The sequence below is a fragment of the Cetorhinus maximus genome, chromosome 15 (genome assembly GCF_964194155.1).
Source record: "Cetorhinus maximus chromosome 15, sCetMax3.hap1.1, whole genome shotgun sequence".
NCBI lineage: Eukaryota > Metazoa > Chordata > Chondrichthyes > Lamniformes > Cetorhinidae > Cetorhinus > Cetorhinus maximus.
In genome coordinates this window covers 98,036,346-98,060,951 of record NC_135893.1, presented here as the reverse complement: position 1 = coordinate 98,060,951, position 24,606 = coordinate 98,036,346, and the positions used below count along the sequence as shown (strand labels likewise).

The window sequence follows — 24,606 nt, the reverse complement described above, 5'->3', positions numbered from 1 at the left end:
AGATACCAGAAAGTAACATGGTATGTGAACCACAGTAACGTCTTCGCCTTTTGCAAATTCACTTATCTGCGCAAAAGTCTCCCACGAACACCAGTTCACCCATTGCGGGCCCAATGTTCACTTATCTGCGGTTTCAAAAATAAAATATAGAAGCCACCTTTCGGAAATGTTGAAAAAGAAAAAAAAACCCTAAATTAAGTTAAAAAAGGAAAGTGACCACGATATATTTTCTCCAGGAGAAAGAGCAAACTTGCGCGTGTGTTGCCTACTGTTTGCACTTGGGGTGTTCCTTCTTGCTGAGATGTTATTCCTGATCACTCCACCCCCACTCTCAAGTACTGTAAGTGTGACAAATTTTGCACTTATGTTTGATTTAACCATTTCTCCGGTAAATTTCACTTTAAGTTTATTAAAGCATAGCTTTTCTTGCCTTTGATCCTTTATGCATGTGATATGTTGGGATGGCTAGGACCGATCTCATTGACTCCCATTGTAAAGTATGCCCGTCGTTCGCGATTTTGCTGTTTTGCCAGGTTTCGTGGGAACGTAACTCACGCAAACAGCGTGACTAATGTAGTGCCTGGGAAGGTGAACACAGGCACAGACACAGAAAACTTCCACCTAAAAACTCAGTGATACAATTCGAAAGATGGTTCTGAATTTAGGCTGTGGTTACACGATGTGTTCTGAGACCGAGTGATATAGAGAGTGAGATTTGCAGCTGAAAGGAGCCCATTACTTTGCTTTGATGTGAAGCTGAATTCTCCATCTGCTTCTGCGGAAAGCTGTGGACTTACATATTTACACAGTGACCTGCTTCTGATCGGAAAACCATTCAAACTATCAGTCACTTGTTGCATAGAACTTGAATACTGCTGAAAAGAGAAGCAAGTTGCCGAAGCTTCCCGCCTGCACGCATTAGGACAAATGCAAGAATTTAAAATTTCAAAAGCTAACAACAATTTATACCACTGCAAAAAAGGGTCCTCATTGGTTGGAAAGTCAACCAATTAACCAAGGTGTTGTCATGGAGAAAACGGCAGGGAACTATAGAGTTCACAAGCCTCCAAGTAAATCAATAAAGGCACAAGGTTTGAATATATTCCTTTTGTTTGCAGAGGATGGATCCTTGTGTATAAATATCCATTACTTCTAGCGAATGTAAATGAGTCACATTACAAGCTTGACTGATTACTTTAAATTGGTTGTTAATGAAGCTATTAGCACACTCAGGATTGTTCAGCCAAGTGCTGTCCAATCATGGAATCAAATCTACCAGTAGACATTTTAATTTGGGTTTTGCAAGAGTGGGCTGGTTGAGTACGGTCTGTATAATGCCTCTTATGAACAACTGAACAACTAAACCATGTTGTTTTATTCAATCAGCCAATCATTATACATTAATGATCTAGATGAAGGAACTGAGGGCATCCTGGCTAAGCTTGTAGATGATACAAAGATAGGTGGAGGGACAGGTAGTATTGAGGAGGCGGGGAGGCTGCAGAAGGATTTGGACAGGTTAGGAGAATGGGCAAAGAAGCGGCAGATGGAATACAACGTGGGGAAGTGTGAGGTCATGCACTTTGGTAGGAAGAATTGAGGCATAGACTATTTTCTAAATAGGGAGAGAATTCAGAAATCTGGAGTGCAAAGGGACTTGGGAGTCCTAGTCCAGGGTTCTCTTAAGGTTAACTTGCAGGTTGAGTCGGTAGTTAGGAAGGCAAATGCAATGTTGGCATTTATTTCGAGAGGACTAGAATATAAAAGCAGGGATGTGGTGCTGAGGCTTTATAAGGCTCTGGTCAGACCACATTTAGAATATTGTGAGCAATTTTGGGCCCCATATCTCTGGAAGGATGTTCTGGCCTTGGAGAGGGTCCAGAGGAGGTTCACGAGAACGATCCCAGGAATGAAAGGCTTAACATATGAGGAACGTTTGAGGACTCTGGGTCTATACTCGATGGAGTTTAGAAGGATGAGGGGGGATCTGATTGAAACTTACAGAATACTGAAATGCCTGGATAGAGTGGACCTGGGGAAGATGTTTCCATTAGTAGGAGAGACTAGGACCCGAGGGAACAGCCTCAGAGTAAAGGGAAGACCTTTTAGAACAGAGATGAGAAGAAACTTCTTTCGCCAGAGAGTGGTGAATCTATGGAATTCATTGCCACAGAAGGCTGTGGAGGCCAGGTCATTGAGTGTATTTAAGACCGAAATAGATAGGTTCTTGACTGGTATGGGGATCAAAGGTTACGGGGAGAAGGCGGGAGAATGAGGTTGAGAAACTTATCAGCTGTGATTGAATGGCGGAGCAGACTCGATGGGCCGAATGGCCTAATTTCTGCTCCTATGTCTTATGGTCTTATGGTCGCTGACAGACAGTGGCAGCAGCAAGTACCACCTACAAGATGCACTGCGTTAACTTGTCAAGGTTCCTTCCACAGCACCTTCCAAACCACTCTACCACTTAGAAGGACAAGGACAACAGACACATGGGAACACCACCACCTGCAAGTTCCCCTCCAAGCCGCTCACCATCCGGACTTTGAACAGTTCCCACACTGTGGCTGAATCAAAATCCTGAAACGCCCCAACCGACAGCACTGTGGGAGTACCTTCACGCATAGACTGCAGCCATTCTGAAAGGCAGTTCGTCAAGGGCCATTCCAGATAGACCACAAATGCTAGGCGGAACGAATAAAAATGTGGTGGTTACAGTATAGAGGAAGGGCGTTCTCATCCTCCTGTAATCCAGTCATTTCGGGACCACGCATCAGTCATATGGACCAGATTTTATTTCTCAGTGGATGGGTTTTGAATAAGTTACCCATGCTGCTACAGAGCAGAAATAACTTGGTAGTAACACAACAGTAGCAATATAACCCCTCTTTGTGGTCAGTGGCTTGTGCTCGTTGCTGCTTTTACAAAGGGTGAGTCTCTGTGCCAGAATATAATACGTATGGTTTTAATAAACTTTTTAAACATACAAAATCAATCCCATGTAAGTTTTTTTTTAAAAAAAGACAGTGGGCGGAATTTTACGCCGGGACGGGGCCGTAAAATTCCGGCCAGTAACTCAGATAATTTAGAGACCATCCACCTCAGCCTTCTTCAGCCACTCAAAGGGGGTAATTTGTGTTTCATGGGTGCATTATTATTGGGAGGATGCTTTCCGGCTGCGGAAAATAAACAGGCGAATTCACCACAAAAATCAACTTGAAACGACAGAACCAAATTTTCGACACACCCTCCAAAGTTCCCCGCCCATGGGTATTATTACCATGTCTTCGGCGCTGCCTACTATATATCCAGCTCTGATATTTACTTTCAGTTTCCCGGAATTCACCGTTGAATTTACAGTAAAAGACGTGTCCCGCCAAGCAACACAGATTTGAAAGAGATTTGCGGGTTTTTTTTTTCCAATACACTAACTTGTCCACTTTTTGGGACGTTTGACTATTTTGCCATAATCACTTATTTTCTGCACCGACCAAGTTTAAGGACATTGGTCAGTGTTATTTTTCCGAGAGAACTCCAGGATCTTCTCCACTGTGTGTGTGTGTAATATAAACACAAGCGGATAGATACTGGAGCTCTATCTGAGCTGAAGGTATATATCTATATTATACAGATAAATGCAACTATTCAATTGTATTAAACAGACTTTTAAAGAGGTTGAAAATGATACTAGAAAGCTCACTGTGCATCATTAAATCCACGCACCCGTCCTTTCCGAGTCGCCTCATTCACTTACTGGTGTTGTCGCGGCTAAACCTCTTATTTAAGAGGAGTTTGAGCTATTTGTCGCATCCTCTCTGTCTGCAGGACACGATAAACCCCCTTCAAGCCGAATAAACGCGTTGAAAATGCTGGCTGACCTCCAGCGAACGCTAAACACCAGCAAAAAGACCGGATATCGGCTCAGCTTACATTTATGTGTGTGTGTGTATGTATATATGGTCTTTTTTTTTTAATTTCCATCTATAAATAACAGTAGAAAACAGGTGCAAGTAAATCAATGCAGCCGCTTACCCAATGTCCCTGGTCCTTTTCAGAGAGATCAGACAAATCGCAGCCACAGAGCGCGGGAGAAAGCAAAAGTTAACGAGTGGCAAACGGCAGCCTTTCGCTCATCTTTCTCCCCCAAAAGTTCAACCATCTCAAACTCCCCGTACACGAGAAGTGCCGTATGAAAGGGCGTCTGATAGGTTGACACACACACACACAAACACACACACACGGTACAAACCTCCTCCCACTGGCGGGGAGGGGAAAGCGCCGATTGTCACCACCTCCTTCCCTTGGTGGTTTTCGTCACCTTTCAGGTCAGCACCCGAAGCCACAAGGAGCTGTTAGTGCGGGGAAAGCGCAAGACCAGTTGGAGCCGAAGTGTAACCGGGGAGGAGCCGCTTGCGAAGGTGGTTTCACTTAGCACCTCCAAGCAGCGCCCTGTGAAAGTGGGCAGGGATGGTTTCTCCCCACCCACCACCCCTTCTCCCCACTTCCAACTGCTGAGTTTTTCCAGCATTTTCTGTTTTTGTTTCCGATTTCCAGCATCCGCAGTAGAACCATAGAACACTACAGCACAGAAAACAGGCCATTCGGCCCTTCTAGTCTGTGCCGAAATATTATTCCGCTAGTCCCATTGACCTGCACCTCGTCCATAACCCTCCAGACCTCTCCCATCCATGTATCTAATTTATCCTTAAAACTTAAGAGTGAGCCCGCATTTACCACATCAGATGGTAGCTCGTTCCACACTCTCCACTCTCTGAGTGAAGAAGTTCCCCCTAATGTTCCCCCTAAACCTTTCCTCTTTCACCCTAAAGCCATGTCCTCTCGTGTTTATTTCTCCTAATCTAAGTGGAAAGAGCCTACTCGCATTTACTCTGTCTATACCCCTCATAATTTTGTAAACTTCTATCAAATCTCCCCTCAGTCTTCTACGTTCCAAGGAATAAAGTCCTAACCTGTTTAATCTTTCCCTGTAACTCAACTCCTTAAGACCCGGCAACATCCTAGTAAATCTTCTCTGCACTCTCTCAATCTTACTGATATCCTTCCTGTAGTTAGGCGACCAGAACTGCACACAATACTCCAAAGTTGGCCTCACCAATGTCTTATACAACCTCACCATAACATCCCAACTCCTATACTCAATACTTTGATTTATGAAGGCCAGTATGCCAAAAGCTTTCTTTACAACCTTGTCTACCTGTGACGCCACTTTCAGGGAATGAAAAGTATTCAGAAAAGTATTTTGCTTTTATCACAAGGACGGAGCAGGGTTTGAGAGGAGAGAGGTAGGGTTACCAACCCTCCATGATTGGCCCAGAGTCTCAAGGAATTGAAGGTCAATCTTCAGGGCACTGCTGTTTGCCACCTGGAGAAATATCATAGGGTCATTAAAAAAAGGTGTTGTTTTGTCTTTTTTTAAACTTTCCTCTTTACCAGATATAAAAATATTGAAAATGTGTGAGGGGGGGTGAGGGGAGCTGTTTGGCTGACAGTCAAGCAACATCCAATTAGGTAATGAGTCATTTTGCTTTCCAATTGGCGTAGGAAGGCCGTGCGTCACAAGGTTGAATGTGTTGTCCAACTAATGGCTGGAGTGTGGGGGTCAAGACGTCATGAAATCTCGAGGAATACAGAGAGGGGAGGAATAGTGGAGGAGTTTAACAAAGAAGTTCCAAGCCAGAGGACCATGTGGTTGAAGGCTGGGAAGAGCAGTGCGGGAGAAATGAGAGTTTGGGGGAGAGGGAGCGATTCGGGGCTGGAGGACATTCCAGAGATAGGATTGGACAAGGGCACAGAATGAGGATTTTACACTGGAGTATTGGGATCCAATGCAGGTCAATGTGGACTGGGATAAATGCCAAGCAGCACTTGTTATGGGATAGAATATGGGCACTGGAGTTTAAGAAGCCCTGAGTTCATAAAGGATGGATAGGCCAGGATGGATAGCAAAGGAGCCATCAAATCTGGAGGTCATTGATGCAGGTATCAGTGATGGAGGGACTGAAGTTATGGAGATCGGCAGAATAGTGGAATTAAATAATTGTTTGGTAGTACAGAACTTGACTATTTTTGAAAAAAGACATTTTACCAAAGCTTTTCATCTTGCACTCATCAGGACAATCGCAAGAATACCAATGTCAAGGGAAATAAAAGCAAAAATGCTAGAAAAAAACTCAGCAGGTCTGGCAGCATCTGTGGAGAGAGAAACAGAGTTAACGTTTTGAGTCTGTCTGACTCTTCTTCAGAGATAAACAGAAGTAGAAATGTGATGGATTTTATACCGTTTAAGAGGGGTTGGAGCAAGGTAGAAGGTCAGGAATAGGTGGGAGCTAAGGAGATAATGAGAAAGATGTCATGGACACAAGACAAAGGGAGTGTTAACAGTAGTGGTAAAGACTAAAGAAGGCGCTGATAGCGGCACAAAGGTAAGAGCAGAATGTGTTAATAGCAGAACAAGGGTCAGCGCTGTGTGAAAGCACAACATAGAAACCAGTGACAGGTGACCCTGTGGGGGGGTGGATGCGGTTGGGGAAAAATAATTTTTTAAAAATGAATAAATAAATAAAAGTAAACAAAGTCTGGAAAGAGTGCCCTGCAGTCAGCATTGCGGTGAAGCAGCCTGGGAAGAGTGTCCTACAGTCAGCATTGCGGTGAAGCAGTCTGGGGAGAGTGTTCTGCAGTCAGCATCGCAGTGAAGCAGTCTGGAAAGAGTGTCCTGCAGTCAGCATCACGGTGAAGCAGTCTGGGAAGAGTGTCTTGCAGTCAGTTCTTGTTGAAAATAACAAGAGTGACATCACAAGACAGCGCAGGAGAGCAGCGGAGAGATCAGTACCAGCGCGAGTGCAGGGAAGCTTCAAAAAGTGATGTCAGCACAAAGGTGAGAGCTGATTGGTGAGTAGTGAGTAAGTGTTTTTCTCCAGTTTAAAATAGATTAAGCTAAGGAAAGGTAAAGGTTCCAGTTTTTATTTAAAATACATAAATAATTTAATGTTTTTTTACTGTATTTAACTTAAAGTAAGGGTTTTTTTCAACTAGAGGCATGGCAGGGCTGCTCAGTCCCATGTTATGTACTGCCTGCAAAATGTGGGAAGTCCTAGATGCTCCTTGCGCTCTGACTGACCACATGTGCAGGAAGTGCCACCAGCTGCAGCTACTTGAGCTCCAAGTTTTGGAGCTTGAGCAGCAGCTGGAGGCACTGAGGTGCATCCACAAGGCTGAGAGTTTCGTGGAGAGCACGTTTTTAGACGTGGTCACCCCACAGATTACGGAAGTGCAGACAGAGAGGGAATGGCTGACCATCAGTCAGAAGAAAGGTGTCAGGCAGGTAGTCAGGAAATCCCCAGGGTGCATCTCGCTTGAGAACCGTTTTTCTGTGTTGGAAAACGGTGAGAATGACGGTTCCTCTGGGGAGTGCAGCCAGGCTCATGGCACTGTGAGTGGCTCAGCTGCACGAGGGGGGAGGAAAAAGAGGGGAAGAGCAATAGTGGTAGGAGACTCGATAGTAAGGGGAACAAATAGGCGTTTCTGCAGCCTTAGATATGACTCCAGGATGGTATGTTGCCTCCCTGGTGCCAGGGTCAAGGATGTCACTGAATAGCTGCAGGGCATCCTAAAGCGGGAGGGCAAACAGTCAGAGATCGTGGTACATATTGGTACCAACGACATAGGTAGAAAGAGGGATGAGGTCCTGCAAGCAGAATTTAGGGAGCTAGGAAACAGATTAAAAAACAGGACCTTAAAGGTAGTAATCTCTGGATTATTTCCAATGCCACGCGCTGGTGAGTATAGAAATAGAAGGTTAGTCTAGATGAATGCGTGGCTGGAGAGATGGTGCAGGAGGCAGGGCTTTAGATTTCTGGGACATTGGGACCGTTTCTGGAGGTGGTGGGACCTGTACAAGGCAGACGGGTCGCACCTGAACTGGAATGGGACCAACATCCTTGTGGGGAGGTTTGCTAGTGCTGTTGGGGAGGGTTTAAACTAACTTGGCAGGGGGATGGCATCCTGAGAGGAGGTTCAGCAGGGGGAGATGCACATCCAAAATTAGAAGAGAGAGCAAGTGAGTCTGGAAGGCATAGAAATTATGGGTCAGTTAAGGCACAAGGGAGCTTGGCAAGGTCGGATGGTATTTATTTTAATGTAAGGAATCTGACAAATAAGGCAGATGAATTGAGGGCACAAATTAACACATGGAAGTATGATGTCATTGCTGTCACAGAGACATGGCTGAGAGAGGGGCAGGATTGGCAGCTCAATATTCCAGGATATAGGGTCCTCAGGCGAGACAGGGAAGGAGGTAAAAGAGGAGGGGGTATCGCAATATTGATCAAGGAATCAATTACAGCAGTAAGGAGGGATGACATCTTAGAAGGCTCCTCAAATGAAGCCATATGGTTAGAACTTAAAAACAAAAAAGGAGCAAGCACATTGCTGGGAGTGTACTACAGGCCCCCAAACAGTCAGAGAGAAATAGAAGAGCAGATATGTAGGCACATTTCAGAGAAGTGTAAAAATAATAGGGTAGTAAAAGTGGGAGGTTTCAACTTCCCCAACATTAACTGAGTTAATCATAGTGTGAAAGGTTTAGAGGGGGCGAAATTCTTAAAATGTGTCCAGGGGAGCTTTTTAAGCCAGTACATAGAAGGTCCTGGACTTAATTTTAGGGAATGAAGCTAGGCAAGTGGTAGAGGTTTCAGTGGGGGAGCATTTTGCAGATAGTGATCATAACTTCGTTAGATTCAAGGTTGTTATGGAAAAGGACAAGGATGGGCCAGAAATCAGAGTTCTAAACTGGGGGAAGGCCGATTTTAATAAGATCAGATATGATTTGGCCAGAGTAGACTGGGAGCAGCTACTTTTAGGTAAATCTGCGTCAGAGCAGTGGGACTCATTCAAGAAGGAAATAGGGAGAGTACAGGGCCAACATATTCCGGTAAAGACAAAGGGTGGGACCAACAAATCCAGGGAACCCTGGATGTCAAGGGATATACAAGATTGGATGAAGAGAAAAGGGCTTATGGCAGATACCGAGGGCTCAAAACAGCGGAAGCCCTAGAGGAGTATAGAATATAGTGCAGGGGGGAACTTAAAAAGGAAATTAGGAGAGCACAAAAGGGGCATGACATTGGCAGATAAAGTAAAGGAAAATCCAAACTTATTTTACAAGTACATTAAGCGTAAGGGGATAACTAGGGAAAGAGTAGGGCCCATTAAGGACCGTAGTGGTAATTTATGTGTGAAGCCGGAAGACATAGGATAGCGTTCTAAATGAATACTTTGTGTCGGTGTTCACAAGTGAGAGGGACAACATGGGTATGGAAATCAGGCAGAAGGACTGTGATATAATTGAAGAAATTAGCATAGAAAGGGAGGAGGTTCTAAGTTGTCTGGCAGGCTTAAAAGTAGATAAATCTCCAGGCCCGGATGAAATGTATCCCAGGCTGTTGAGTGAGGCAAGGGAGGAGATAGCAGGGGCACTGGCAATAATTTTCAATACTCTCTGGTCCCAGGAGAGGTGCCAGAGGACTGGAGGACAGCCAATGTGGTAGTGTTATTCAAGAAGGGAGGAACGGATAAATCAGGGAACTACGGGCCAGTCAGTCTAACCTCAGTGGTGGGGAAACCATTCGAAGCAATTCTGAGGGACAGAATTAATCTACACTTGGAGAGGTAGGGATTAATCAAGGACAGTCAGCATGGTCTTGTTAAGGGAAGATCATGTCTGACCAATTTGATTGAATTTTTTGAAGAGGTGACCAGGTGTGTAGATGAGGGCAATGCATTTGACATAGTCTACTTGGACTTCAGCAAGGCTTTGATAAGGTCCCGCATGGATGTCTGATAACAAGGGGGATCCAAGACAATTTGGCAAATTGGATCCAGAATTGGCTGAGTGGCAGGAAGCAGAGGATGATGGTCGAGGGGTGTTTTTGTCTCTGGATGCCTGTGTCCAGTGGGGTTTCACAGTGATCGGTGTTGGGTCCCTTGCTGTTTGTGGTATATATAAACGATTTAAACTTGAATGTAGGAGGGTTGATCAGTAATTTCGCTGATGACACAAAAATTGGTGGGGTGGTAAATAGTGACGAGGATAGCCTTAGATTACAGGAGGATATAGATGGGCTGGTCAGATGGGCTGATCAGTGGCAAATGGAATTTAATCCAGATAAATGTGAGGTGATGCACTTGGGCAGGACAAACAAGGCACGGGAATACATGATGAATGGTAGGACCCTGGGAAGTACCGAGGATCAGAGGGACCCTGGTGTGCATGTCCACCAGTCCCTTAAGGTAGCAGGATAGGTAGATAAGGTGGTTAAGAAGGCATATGGGATACTTGCCTTTATTAGTCGAGGCATAGAATATAAGAGCAGGGAGGTTATGCTGGAACCATATAAAAAGCTGGTTAGGCCACAGCTAGACTATTGCATGCAGTTCTAGAATCTGCATTATAGGAAGGATGTGATTGCACTAGAGAGAGTGCAGAGGAGATTTACTAGGATGTTGCCTGGGCTGGAGCGTTTTAGTTATGAGGAGAGATTGGATAGACTGGGATTATTTTCCCTGGAGCAGAGGAGATTGAGGGGGGACATGATTGAGGTGTATAAAATTATGAGGGGCACAGATAGGGTCATCAGGAAGGAACCTTTCCCCTTGGTGGAGGGATCAATAATCAGGGGGCATAGATTTAAGGTAAGGGGCAGGAGGTTTATCGAGGATGTGAGGAAGAATTTTTTCACGCAGAGGGTGCTGGGAATCTGGAACTCACTGCCTGAAAGGTTGGTAGTGGCAAATACCCTCAGAACATTTAAGAAGTATTTGGATGTGCACTTGTGATGCCATGGCATACAAGGCTATGGAACTAGTGCTGGAAAATGAGATTAGAATAGTTAGGTACTTGTTTGACCAGCGTAGACTCGATGGGCCGAAGGGCCTTTTTCTGTGCTGTAGACCTCTATGACTCTATGAAAATTAAAATAAAAAATAAATAATTGAATTAAAAAAGGGGTAAAGGTGGAGGGGAAAGTTCATGATCTGAAGTGGTTGACCTCAATGTTAAGTCCGGAAGGCTGTAAAGTGCCTAATTGGAAGTTGTGGTGCTGTTCCTCCAGTTTGTGTTGGGCTTTACTGGAACATTGCAACAGGACAAGGTCGGATATGCATGAGAGCAGGATGGAGTGTTGAAATGGCAATCGACAGGAAGGTCTGGATCATGCTTGCGGATTGAGTGAAGGTGTTCCGCAAATCGGTCACCCAGTCTGTGTTTAATCTCCCCAGTGAAGAGGAGAGCACATTGGGAGCAGCGAATACAGTAGTCCAAATTGAAGGAGGTGCAAGTGAAGCACTGCTTCACCTGAAAGCAGTGTTTGAGGATTTGGACGGTGAGGAGGGAGGAGATAAAGAGGCAGGTGTTGCACCTTCTACGATTGCATGGGAAGGTGCCATAGGGAAAGGATGAGGAGTTATGAGTAATGGAGGCATGGACCAGGGTGTCATGGAGGGAGCGGTTCCTATGGAATGCTGACAGGGGATGTGAGGGGAAGATGTGTTTGATGGTAGCATCATGCTGCAGTTGGCCTCCGTGTCCCCCAATGTCAAGGGAAGTTGTTACTTCTCCTGGCATTGGTGTTCTTGTGATTGTCCTGATGAATGCAAGACGAAAAGCTTTGACAAAATGTCTTTTTTCAACAAATACTCAAATAGTGGCATTGTAGATGTGCAATAAGGATAGGATGTGGGGGTCAGAAAACGCTGGGAGATACTCAGCAAATTTGGCAGCGAAACGGAGTTAATGGACTGAATTTTCCAGCCCTCTGGACATGGGCTGGAAGGCAGGAGACCTGTAACATGGCAGCAGAAGGTGACAGCAGAGGAGCCCGACATCTTTCACCGCCACATTATATTCTCAACAGCAGGAACGTCAGCAACATGGTTGCCCACTGAGTGGAAAAGGGCAGCCACTTAATTGACCAATGATTACTTCCCACCTAGGCCCAATCATCCTCAACTGCTTCAGCAATGACGTTCCTTCGACCATAAGGTCAGAAGTGGGGATGTTTGCTGATGATTGCACAATGTTCAGTACCATTCATGACTCCTCAGATACTGAAGCAGCCCATGTCCAAATGCAGCAAGACCTGGACAATATCCACACTTGGGCTGACAAGTGGCAAGTAACATTCACGCCATACAAGTGCCAGGCAATGACCATCTCCAACAAGAGAGAATCTAACCATCACCCCTTGATGTTCAATAGCATTACCATCGCTGAATCCCCACTATCAACATCTTGGGGGTTACCATTGACCAGAACCTGAACTGGACCAGCCATACAAATACTGTGGCTATAAGAGCAGGTCAGAGACTAGGAATTCTGTGGAGAGTAACTCACCTCCTGACTCCCCAAAGCCTGTCCACCATCCATAAGGCACAAGTCAGGAGTGGGATGGAATGCTCTCCACTTGCCTGGATGAGTGCAACTCCAACAATACTCAAAAAACGTGACACCATCCCAGACAAAGCAGCCCGCTTGATTGCCACCCCATCCACAAACACTCACTCCCTCCACCACCAACACACAGTGGCAGCAATATGTACCATGTCCAATGAATCACCAAGCCTCCTTAAACAGCACCTTCCATACCCATGACCATTACTATCTTGAAGGACAAGGACAGCAGATACATGGGAACACCACCACCTGCAAGTTCCCATCCGAGCCACTCAACATCCTGACTTGGAAATATATCACCATTCCTTCACTGTCAGAGGGTCAGAATCCTGGAACTCCCTCCCTAACAGCACTGTGGATGTACCTGCGCCACATGGACTGCACCACCACCTTCTCAAGGGCAATTAGGGCTGGGCAATCAATGCTGTCCTAACCAGTGAAGCCCACATCCCATGAATGAATTTTTAAAAAATCATGTGCTAACTTTGTTCCGTCAATGACTAAATAAAGATCGAGAATGGTGATAAAAGTTGTGATTATGCTACAACTAATTCATATCCTTTTCTTGTATTTTCATGTCCATCATGCGTACAAGTATACTGGATATGCATGAGCACAATTCCTCAGAGGACCTCATTCCTTCTGATGGTGGTACACCATCATTAGACATAAAGCCATGCATCAGTGCAAATACTCAGTGGGTCCACCTAGACAGAAATATGAAGGGAGAGATAACTGGGCACACTCCCATGGCTCTCCCTAAGAGCTGGATATGCAACTGCATTGATAGAGGCCTGGGAAAAAAGCTGCCTGCTTAATTTCCATTCAAGGGATTGGCCTGGATTTTACTGTGCTAATAAAGGCAAGGTTGTCAGCCTCGTGGCTATTACTGGGTAAAACTGACTGTAACATCTAACCATCCATACATGCATAGTTAAACATGGAAATCTGGACATTGCTGTCAGTGTTACTCTGCTCCCCCACAGGCTGTGCTTTTGTGGTCTTTGCTATTGAAATCAGCACAAAAATAAATCAATATTATGATACTGACATGGGCTAATAATGAACTTGCCCATTATTGTCACCTTAAAAACAGATGGAAAAGTTAAGGCTTATAGAATCAGGAGTAACTGAGTTAACACTGTACTAAATGACATATACTAAACAACCTCTTTGGTCCTGAAACATTATTCCCTCAAGAATGCTGCAGATGTAAATAAAAGGTGTTTTTTTTTTCATTTTAATACTTCCTGCTTATTTGCATGTGCACAATCCAATCTTTATTTTGCTTCCTGAAAAATGATTTAAATGCAATTTCTACATCTTGTTTTTACTTCCTGCTCTGATATCTGAATGTGTTCGTGGGGACTCTAATCAGTTCTGCTTAACTTGCTCACAGATTCCACAGATCACTGTAGAGGGTGTTGAATATAGCTAGATGTCAGAACAGGGGAAAGATTCTCAGTCAAGCCGACTAAAAGTATTTGGAAATCCACGCAGGAGCTGACTGACAAAAGCCTTTCCTTCACTGCTCACAGCAAAATCCAGGCCAATATGGAGGTAGAGGGAGAAATTATTAATCTGTGTAAAAGAAGAACGAACCTGCATTGGCTACAATGTACTCTCCCACAGGCTTTATTAAACCAAAAAACAGGACATGTTTTTTAAAAATTTTTTTTAAAGGAACTGGAGGAGAGTTTGAATGTTCCATTAGCTGCCAGCTGCAAATCAGTTGATAGCACTTTCAGTTTGGAGCTCGACACTTGTAGCTTCAAGTTTCGCCACACAGGCTTCAGCACAAAATCTGTGTTGACACTCCAGTGCGCAATTGAGGGAGTGCTGCACCGTAAGAGGAGGTGTCTTTCGGATGAAGGGTTAAGCCAAACCCACATCCACTCAGATGGTTGCAAAAAAGTCGGTTCCTTGGCACTATTTCAAAGAAGAGCAAGGGAATTCTCCCTGTTGTTCTAGCCAATGTTTATTATTCAAGCCACATTACGGAAGCAGGTTATCTGGAGTTTCGTTTTTGACCTTAAGCAGCCATTTTGTACACAACAATGTTTGCCACATTGCAATACAATTGAGTACACTTTGTACTGTGCATTGGCTGTACAGCATGTTGGGGTGTCCCGAGGTTGTGAATGTTACTACAGAAATTCAAGCCTTTTATTTTAGCTGTTTTCCTTGTTCAGAATCTTGCTATGTCATGTACAAAAACATTATCCAGCCCAGAAGGAGTCAATTCATTAAACAGATATAGTAGCATGGTGGTAACTTTACTGGACTAGTCATCCAGAGGCCAAGATCTGGAGACATGAGTTCAAATCCCATTATGGCAACGGGGGAAATTAAATTCAGTTAATTAAGTAAAGTGATGGAAGGTGTCATCGAAAGTGCTATCAATTGGCACTTACACAGAAATAACCTGCTCAGTTTGGGTTCCACCAGGGCAATTAGGTTTCTGACCTCATTACCTGCTTGGTCCAAAATTGAACAAAAGAGCTACAATCCAGGAGATGAGGACAGAGTGACTGTCCTTAACACAAAAGGCAGCACTTGACCAAGGGTGGCTTCAAGGAGCCCTAGCAAAATTGAAATCAATGAGAATTGGGGATAAACTCTCTACTGGTTAGAATCATACTGATATATACTGCCCAGTACAGACATATCCTATTGTGAACTTTCAGACAACATTTTAAAATTTGGACACAAACAAGCTGTTAAGATGGCTGCCACAAATCATGTGACTTTTGGCATTTGGGCTACAGACAATATCAAGTCTCTGGCGAATACCTGAAGTGGTGTATCATGGGATAACATAGGTTTGACCAAGTTGATGGTTTAAGTTTTAGAAGTGTTTGCAGTAAAAAAAAACAACACTAGAGTGGATGTAGTAGGGAATGTGACCTTTTGGTCAGGCCAGGAAGCTGATGATTTGCCTATGGGCCAGTCCATGATAAACTAAGGAATGTGACCTTTGGGTCAGGGTAGAATAAGTTGAATGAATTATGTATTATACTGTAATAAACTGATTTCAGGACCAGGCTAAGATAGGCAGATGACTGGGCAAAGCAGTAAATGATCAGGAAGATCAGGAAAGTTTGTGTTTTAGAATAAACTGTGGGCATCGTTTGTGCTAAAGGTCAGGTCATTCTATGGATTATTTTGCAAACTCACCTGTAACTGCAGATGTACCGAATTAGACGTACAAGATAAGAGCATTGTGAGTTAATGGTGGGGTATCACAAAGATGGTATAAATTACTGGCAGAAACTGTGTGTCTTTGAATTGCCTCTTAGAGAATCCTGAGAGAGCATTCCCCTGTATGCAAACTTGTATTGAATAAACTGCTAAACTGCTGCTTGATTCACTAATAGCTGACTCTGTGTCAAGTGTCTTTAGATAATTCACAACATACCCACCTAATACCTAATTAAATAATAAGGCACAAGTCAGGAGTGTGATGGAATACTCTCCACTTGCCAGGATCAGTGCAGATACAACAACACTCAAGAAGTTCAACATCATCCAGGACAAAGCAGCCCACTTGATCGGCTCCCTATCCATCACCTTAAACATTCACTTGCTCCACCACTGGCACACAGTAGTGGTAGTGTGCACCATAAATAAGATGTGCTGCAGCAACTCAAGGTTCCTTCAGCAGCACCTTCTAAACCCCAACATCTACTGCCTAGAAGAATATGAGTGGCAGGCATGGGAACGTTGCCTCCTGAAAATTCCTCTAATCCTGACTGAAATATATCACTATTCCTTCATCACTGCTGGGTTCAAATCTTGGAACTGCCCGCCTAACAGCACTGTGGGTGTACCTATACCGAAGACTACAGCAGTTCAAGATGGTGGTTCACTATCACTTTCAAGGGCAATACAACATGCACAACTCATGAATAAAAAAATCCCATTGCATCTGCTCTCTAAGGACTATATACTTCATCCCAATCCCCTGTCCATTCTTCATACTCTTAATCTATATTTTGGAAGTGTTTGGATGTTTTGTCATTATGAAAAGGGGGATGTTTCGGTTTTGAAATGCAACAGCCCCACATGTCTTACCTGGCTTGCTGTAGTCATGTGGCCTCTGCCATGATAGAAGCTCTTTAAGTTGCCATCTTACAATCAGTTCAGTAAAGACTCTCAATGAGACAGACACTCAGAAAGCACTGCTGTCTTGGAACTGGAAACTAGTATTTATCCACTTCCCTTTAAAAAATAATCACCAGGATTCAGCTCCACAGCTCTTTCTGGTGTGGCAATGAATTATTAGAAATTAACTTAAGTCCATGGAATTTCCTATGCAACTTCCAGCAATCTGCATGAATGTGTCCCATCTTGTTACAATTGAAACACTTAGGCCTTGGAATATCACTTCCACCCTCAGCGCCTTCCTTTCTGGTATAAGGAATTCCCAGGGCATTCCCAGCTGTCCCTTCTCTTCCCTGGCTACTTGCCCTCCTTTCACCTTCCCACATTCTGTCCCCCTCGGGTTTGTTGGGGTGACAGAAAAAGGGTTTGTGGGGGTGACGGACAAAGGGTTTGGATTTATGGGCCAGCTCATAATCATCAGCCATCTCCGCTGCCTGTCCAGATGTTGCAACCCTCAAGTCTTCATCATGGGTTCTAACTACTAGAGGAAGTAAATTTTTTAATTCTTCCAGGAGATTTATTTCCCTAAGAGGTTTATACATTTTTATCTACCTTTAAAGCCCATGTCCAATGGTCAAAATTGCACTGCTTTTCCCTCAAATTCAGTATGGGTCTGCCCAGGCTGTTTCCTTACGTTTCAAAATTTCTGCCTATACGCCTCAAGAACTAACTCAGCCTTTTTTTTTTACTGCATCATTATCCACAGAAAGCTCTTCTGAAAGTGATGCATAAACCTCATGAGCTCTACCCACCAACCTATTCTGTGGGAGCAATGTCCAGTTTTCGTTTGTCCACTTTATTTACTTAGCTACCTTCTCAAATGAAATAAAGAATGCCTCTGCATCCCTTTCCTCAAACTTTGGAAGGGCTTGTACAAATTTAAACACCTCCCCAATGGGCTCTGGGTTGGGGGTGGCTTTTTACCTCTTTAGAACGTTCCTCAGCATCAGGGGCCTCTTTTTTTTAATTCCAGCCTTTTAAGTTGGTATTCCCTTTCTCGTTCCTTCTCTCTTGCTAACTTCTCTCTGGAGGTCAAGTTCAAGCTTTTTCATGTCCTTTTCCTCTTGCTCTCTTTTTCCTCATTTCTCCCTTTTCCTTTTCTTTCTGACTCACGTTTTCTCACCTCTCTTTCTCTCTCCAATTCAGGTTTTTACAGTTCCTTTTCTTTTACAAGTTTAACTTTTCTCCGTTTCTTTTTCGTGTTCAAGCTGCTTCATTTGCAACTGAATCCTAGCTAACTCAACTGATTCACCCCCTGGAGAACATGGTCTCTCTTGTATCCCTTCTAATTTCAATACCTCAACTACGTCTGCTTTCCTCACCCCTATGGTTAATTCTAACTGCAACTTATCCACCAATTCTATTAGCTTAGCCTTGGTTACTTCTTGTAAACCAGTTGGGGCTAGATCTTCCATCTCTAGAAAAGTCTTAGCAACTTCCAAAGGCATTTTGGTTTACCAATGTATAAGAAGCCTGGGCCTGAATTTCACCTTTGGCGGGCACACCTGATCGGCGGGTTTGGGAGCGGTCGGGAAACAGATCGCCCGCCGACTGCGATCAGCCCCTGAATGTGATTTCACGTTGGCTGGCCAATCAACAGCCAGCCAACGTGAAACATACGTTGAAATGCCCGGCGCTGCTGGGGGGTGGGGGGGCAGGAAGAGAGCGGGCAATGATGTCACCCCAGGCGCAGGTGAGCTCTGCGTGAAAGCTCCCTGCAGGCAGATAGCTGCCTTGGGGAGCTGCAGACCCGAAAAAGCAGCAAACAAAAGGTATTAAAAGCTGAAAAAATGTCCATGCATCACAATCAATCACCTGAAAGCATAGCTGATAAAAATGCTGCCCACAGATATTTATTTTTATTTCATTTCATAACGGAAATTTCATCCCGCCCTTGGATGAGGTTTGATGAAAAATGCAAAGTCCGCCTGACCGACTAGCCCTTCCACCTGTTGGATGGGCCAGGAATAATTGGAGGCAATTGCACCATTAATGGGCTTAATTACCCTCTTAATTGTAGGCGGGCACACTTCCAACTTTTGCGTGTGCCCGCCGAGTGAAATATCGCGCACAATATCACGCGAGTGTGCGATGAGGTCAGGAGACTCGCCCGACATCTTCTCGTGCGATTTAATGTCTGATGGGGTCGGACGTGCGCTCGCCTATGGGATGTAAAATTCCGCCCCCCGGTATCTGTCCTTTTATCCTTTACTAGTTATTATTATGTTGTCCACATTTCAAAATCCCGCAAGAGCCCCAAACTATGTTGCGACCAGGATGGGAGGAGTGCGCAGTTTATGTAGCCCCACGATTCTGGAGGTCACATTATTAGTTTAAAAGTTTAATTCACTCATCAAAATGGCCAACTTTTACCTCGGCTACTGTTAGACCCAGAATAAAAGAGACTTAGGCTTCTTTCAATAAGTCAATCATTCTGAATTTATTATAAAACAACCTCTTCTTTAAAACAAATTGCAAGAACTGGTTAATACACAATTATAATTTGGAAGTATAACTATCTATCCATTTTAAAAATCCCCAGTGCACACACACACACACACACACACACACACACACACAAGCAAACCAAGGACAAACAGATAGAGTCTTTGCAGGGATGGGCCTTGGAGAATAGACATTATCAAAGAAAAAGGATAAATTTCACAGGGTTTCGACGCTGTCGATCTGGAGGTCCCACGTGTGAATATGGGCCGCTGGTCCCAGTAGATATCTGGAGGTTCTCACCAACAGAGGCTCAGCCTGGAGGAGAATATAGCCACCAATCCTTCTTGTCTCAGCCTCTCGGGTTTCACCGAGATGAGGGTTCTTAGCTGAATACTGACAATCGCACGATTTCAGTCAAGGCAAAGAGAGTGCGAGCTGGGCAGCTTATCACTTTCTCAGTTCAGTCCCAATTAATTAAAAATAAATAGGTAAGCTCATCCCTGTCATGTGATTTCTAGTAAATCACTAGCCTTTGCTTTTAAACAAGTTTTTTCCCCCCCCATTCATTAAAATAATTGCCATGCAAACAAGCAAACAGCTCTTGCCCCTCAAGTACCATGCTAGTCAGATAATTTCTTGGAAAAGGTATGCTTGCTCCAGCCCAGAGGTGAACTTATGACCATTTTAGAAAACTCCAGGTCAGCTTCCAAGAAACCAGATAATGCAGTGCCCTTCCATATATTAAAAGAAAATATGGTTTTTAACAAGGTGCATTTTGTGATTCTATTGATAGTGGCAGGATTTTGCATTCTGGGGTCACTACCAGATTGTAATGGCCAAGCATTATCTTATACTGCCCTCTCTGTTTGGGGGGGCATAAATAAAGTTGTTCGATAGCGGCTGCACACAGTTCAGCATATGTTAGTCTTACTCAGTACAATACTCAGAAAGATGGTGATGAGGATAGAATGGAACTTTTTTACATTTCATTTGAGAAATTAAGGACTAAAGGACAATGTGGCACACTTCTTGAAACTTCTAAAGTTGATTTTGTGGAAGTTTGAAACTTTGCTCCATGTGCGCATATTGTTCAGATAAACAGTGAGTCAGCATGGTATGTAATTAAAAAACAATGGCACTGAAGACATGTTTGGCGATAATGGTGGAATTCAACCCCAAAAAAAGAGTGGTGGAATTACAAATGAAAGTCTTTGGCTGAAAGCGAATAAAATAGAAGATGAGGAGTGTTTTCCTCACCATGATGGGGCTAGCTGCTTTTGAAGTGGTGATTAACTGATGTTGCCTGACAGACCCCAGTATTAAGGACTATTCTGAGATTAATGAGATCCTGGACTCATGGCATGACTGAGAATGAGACTGCACTGACAGTTGGATTCTGTGAAAGGGAGAAGTTGCCAAATGAGACTTGCAGATTACATTCTCGAATTAAAGAAACTCTCTCATCACAGTGGGTATGGTGCGAAATTAGAACATCAACCTTAGACACATTCATAAGAGGTCTAAAGAACAACAAAATCCAGGACAAACATTTGAGCAAAGACAAAAAGCTGATGTGGAAGGAGGCTGGCGATGATGCCACAGCCATGGAAATGGCAGAAAGAGATAGTTGCAAATTGCAAGGGAGTTCTTTTCCCGAACTGGAAGGGGTGGTCCTCCAGATTTCAGTGAGGTCCATGCCATGCAAGCCAGGTTCACAGTCTTGGAGGCAAAAATTTAGATGCTACCATTGCCATGGTAGCCATTATCCATTTCAATAACCCCCATTTCCAGTCAAAGTGCTGTGCCTGTGGGTAAGTTGGTCATATCCAGATGGTATGCAAGAATAGAGGAAACAGTAAAACTCTAGATCTTGGTAAATGAAATAGATCTGAAGCTGTTTCAGGAACCTGGAACTTTTCCAATGCATATATGATGGCTAGGGAGTCGTAAATTGATGCTATCGAGCAAGAAGCTCAAGGGTTATACTCAGTCAGAGAGAACAGCACGTGGAAAATTAGGGTAATAGGGTTGAAGATAAAATTTCAGCACCCACAGGAGGAATGAAAGTTGGAGATTCACAACTTACTTTCAACATCAATGCAGCTGCAGCAGTACGTTACCTCAGAAGGAGAATACAACAAATCCCCAAGTCACATTCCCTTATGAAAAACTGATATGAAACTGACGAAGTATTTCAATAACAGTTTTCCAGTGTTTGGTGAAGTTAGTGTTAGAGTGGAATATGATGATGCATCCTATTACTTGGCATTGGTAGTAGGAGAGAACAAAGTCTCCCTGTTGGGAAGGAATTGACTGAAGAAAATGCGGTTAAACTGAGCCAAGGTACTTACAGGAGGGATCAGTAGGAGTATGTCTAACATTAGAAAAGTGCTACGAGAGCACAAAGTGGTCTTGAGCAAAGGGGAACCAAATGATAAAATTAGGCATCACAAGGCTGAAGTCAAGATAAAAGGACAATGTCTACCCAACATTTTGCAAGACTAAGCCAGCGCCTAATGCATAGTTAGAAGCAGTAAGTGAAGAACTTTATAGATTACAAAGAACAGGGCCAATTAAGGTGAACAGTTGTGAAGTGTCTCAGAATGAGAAATAATCCAACCAAGGTTCCTTTCAATTCATGGTCAATCACAAGAAAACCAAGCGAATGAGTAAATGTTGATTTCTTTGAAGTGAAAGGGGAAGAGTACTTTGTTTTGATCAATTGCTACAGTAAGTGGATAAATGTTGAGATTAGCGCAAAGCACAAGTATGAGGTTCTGAGAATTTGGCTTGCAATTTATGGGTTGCCAGAGGTGTTAGTGTCAGGTAATGGTCCACAGTTTACATCAGAAGAGTTTGAAATACTTCTCAGTAAGAATGGAGTCAACACACCAATAACGGCCATATCACCCAGCATCGAACAGTGCTGCAGAAAGAAGTGTACAGAATATGTAGAAGTATTTGCTAGGTGGCAAGCTTGGAAGTGACTTCCCTGTTCCTTTTCGACACAGACTAGACAGATTTTCAGTTCCCTTACAGAATAACCCCACAATCTATAGCAGGTTGCTAAACTTACAGGGAGGTATAAATAAAGTTAGTTCAACAATGGCTGCCTGCAATAGAACAGATGTTAGTCTTACTCAGTGCAATACACAACATGGATGTCAGGGTCAAATGTGAGTCCAAATTCCTCACTCGCATTGGGGGCAATCAGACAGCAGCTATTTTGCCTTGTTTAGACAATTAGTGGGTCGCCATCCAATTAAGGATGGCAGACGGGCTCCCAAAACTGGAGGGCCAATAGGAGGTCATCTATACACCTTCACATGCTTTCCTTTTAGCAGCACTTTATTTGGACCTGGATTAAAAAAGATTAAATTACTTACTTCCTGCTTGCCCGTTTCTGTATGTTTGATCTTTGTCGTTGGAGGCTTGTTGAAACGCCTCACAAATCCATGGAAAATGGGTGCTGAGGAGGGAGAGAAATGCTTGACAGTAACTGTCCTCTTTGCCAAGAACGGATACCAGGATGGTCCGTGGCAAGTCCTCGGGCTCGCATTGTTTATAATGTCGATAGCCATCCTTTGTTAAAAGGCCCTTTTCCAGTAAGTCACTCAATAAGACTTGGAATTTCGAGGGAGGTGCTTTTGATAGTACATTAATCAGGCTGAGTAGGGATTTTCTGGAGTGAATCATACCTGGAAAAATGAATGGAGATAATTACTGATCACAAAAATATTTTGGTTTGTTCTCTAGTTGCAAGTGTCAGTTCTTGAGAAATAATGCTTGTTGCAGCTGGAATGGATACCAAATGTATGAATCAAATGTCAATTGTTTGACATCGGAATGCTGTTTTGTAGGAACATCAAAGCCAGAATCTCCCTATTTGCAATTATAACATTGCATTAAACATTAAATGATCTATTGGGAACAGTAGTACGGTGGTTATGTTAATAGAAGCAAAATATGCGGATGCTGGATATCTGAAATAAAAACAAAGTGCTGGAAAAACTCAGCACATCTGGTAGCATCTGTGGAGAACATCATTGTGGTAATGTCACTTAACTAGTAATCCAAAGGCCTGAACTAATTGTCCGGAGACACACGTTCAAATCTCATCACAGCAGTTAGTAATAGAAAGTTAGTATCAGTAATGGTGACCAGGTAACTATTGGGTTTTCATAAAAACCCATCTGATTTACTCATGTCCTTTAGGGAAGAAAATCTGCTGTCCTTACTAGGTCTAGCCTATAGTTGACTCCAGACCCATAGCAATGTGCTTGACCCTTAACTGCCCTCTGCAGTAGCCCCATACGCAAGGGTAATTAAGGTCGTAAATAAGTTCTGCTTTTGCCAGTGACACCCAGATCCTGTGAATGTATTTTTTTAAATAAAACAATGCAACATATAAAAATAAATTTTAAAAATGAATAGTTGTCCATTGGGTCAGTGTTAGTACTCTAGACACTGAGACAGGAGGTTGTGCTTTCAAGCCCCACTCCTGTAGTTCAAAGCTGACTATTAGGGGTAGAAATGCATTTGTGCCTATTTGCAAAGCCCCTAATTCATGTTGTGCAATGATCTGGGAGGCCCAAGGCCTGCCCAAAATGGAATCTCAGGCCTCATCTAAATTATGTGGTTGAGCTGCCAGTGCCCACCACATCTCCACAGGCAAGTCATTCATTTCAGACAACTAATATTATCAGGTCAAATGCCTTCCTTGCAGCCCTCTACCAAATGCTGTGTGTGGGAGTCATGGTGAAGGGCAGTGGTGGGGGGGAATGTCACACGTACTGTTGAGCAGAGGGGCCCTCTTCAGCTCCTCGCGGCTCCACACGTGATCTTTTAAAAAAGTGGACTTCCTTTTCTGGTGGTGGCCACTTCCAGGAAAACTGCAGCGAAACGGGCCAATGCTTGCTGCCAGTCAAGGCAGCTCAACTTCCCCCGATTGGTCATAAAAATGAGCATTAAGTCCCTTAGTGGCAGATGCCAAAGGTTAAAGGCATCTTCCCTGAAGGCCTGAAAATTGCCTCGAGGTCAGTAAGACATTGGAGAGTTGGTGGCACTGCTGAGGCTGTGGAGCTGCTGGTCCTTTGACTGGGCTGGCAGCATCAAGGAGCCCACCGCACCACCATCCTGAATTGGACAGCAAGCCCACAGGATCTACTTTTCACCCTGATATTGAGGTCCTAATCCGGGTAGTGAAATTCAGGGCAATGAGCCATAGGATCTCCTTCACTGCTGTAAATGTCATCAATTCCACAACTGCACTTACTGCCCATCCCCCTTGACACTCTCCCACCTACAAACACTAGCTAGACAGAGAGCTTCTCTGCCTCTGCAAATAGTCCAAATTCAGAATAGAACAAAGTTTGGGTTTTTCGTTGAACCAATGCATGGTACAAATGTAGACCCGCTGCCTCAATGTTGGGAACACTGCAGGAAGAACTCAAGAAATGTAATTATCTATTCTTAATATTTTGATATTGAAAATCTAAGATGTAACTGACAATATAATACTCGATGGT

At 43.7% G+C, this 24,606-nt stretch overlaps 1 protein-coding gene across 1 annotated transcript in view; it reads right to left on the bottom strand.

Moving 5' to 3' along the window:
• Nucleotides 1–24,606, bottom strand: part of ciita (class II, major histocompatibility complex, transactivator) — a 105,917-nt gene that overhangs the window by 62,164 nt on the left and 19,147 nt on the right. The window contains exon 2 of the mRNA XM_078559031.1: nt 22,465–22,776. Coding sequence (XP_078415157.1) covers nt 22,465–22,774 — 310 coding nt within the window. The 5' untranslated portion in view covers nt 22,775–22,776. The remainder of the gene's footprint in view (nt 1–22,464; nt 22,777–24,606) is intronic.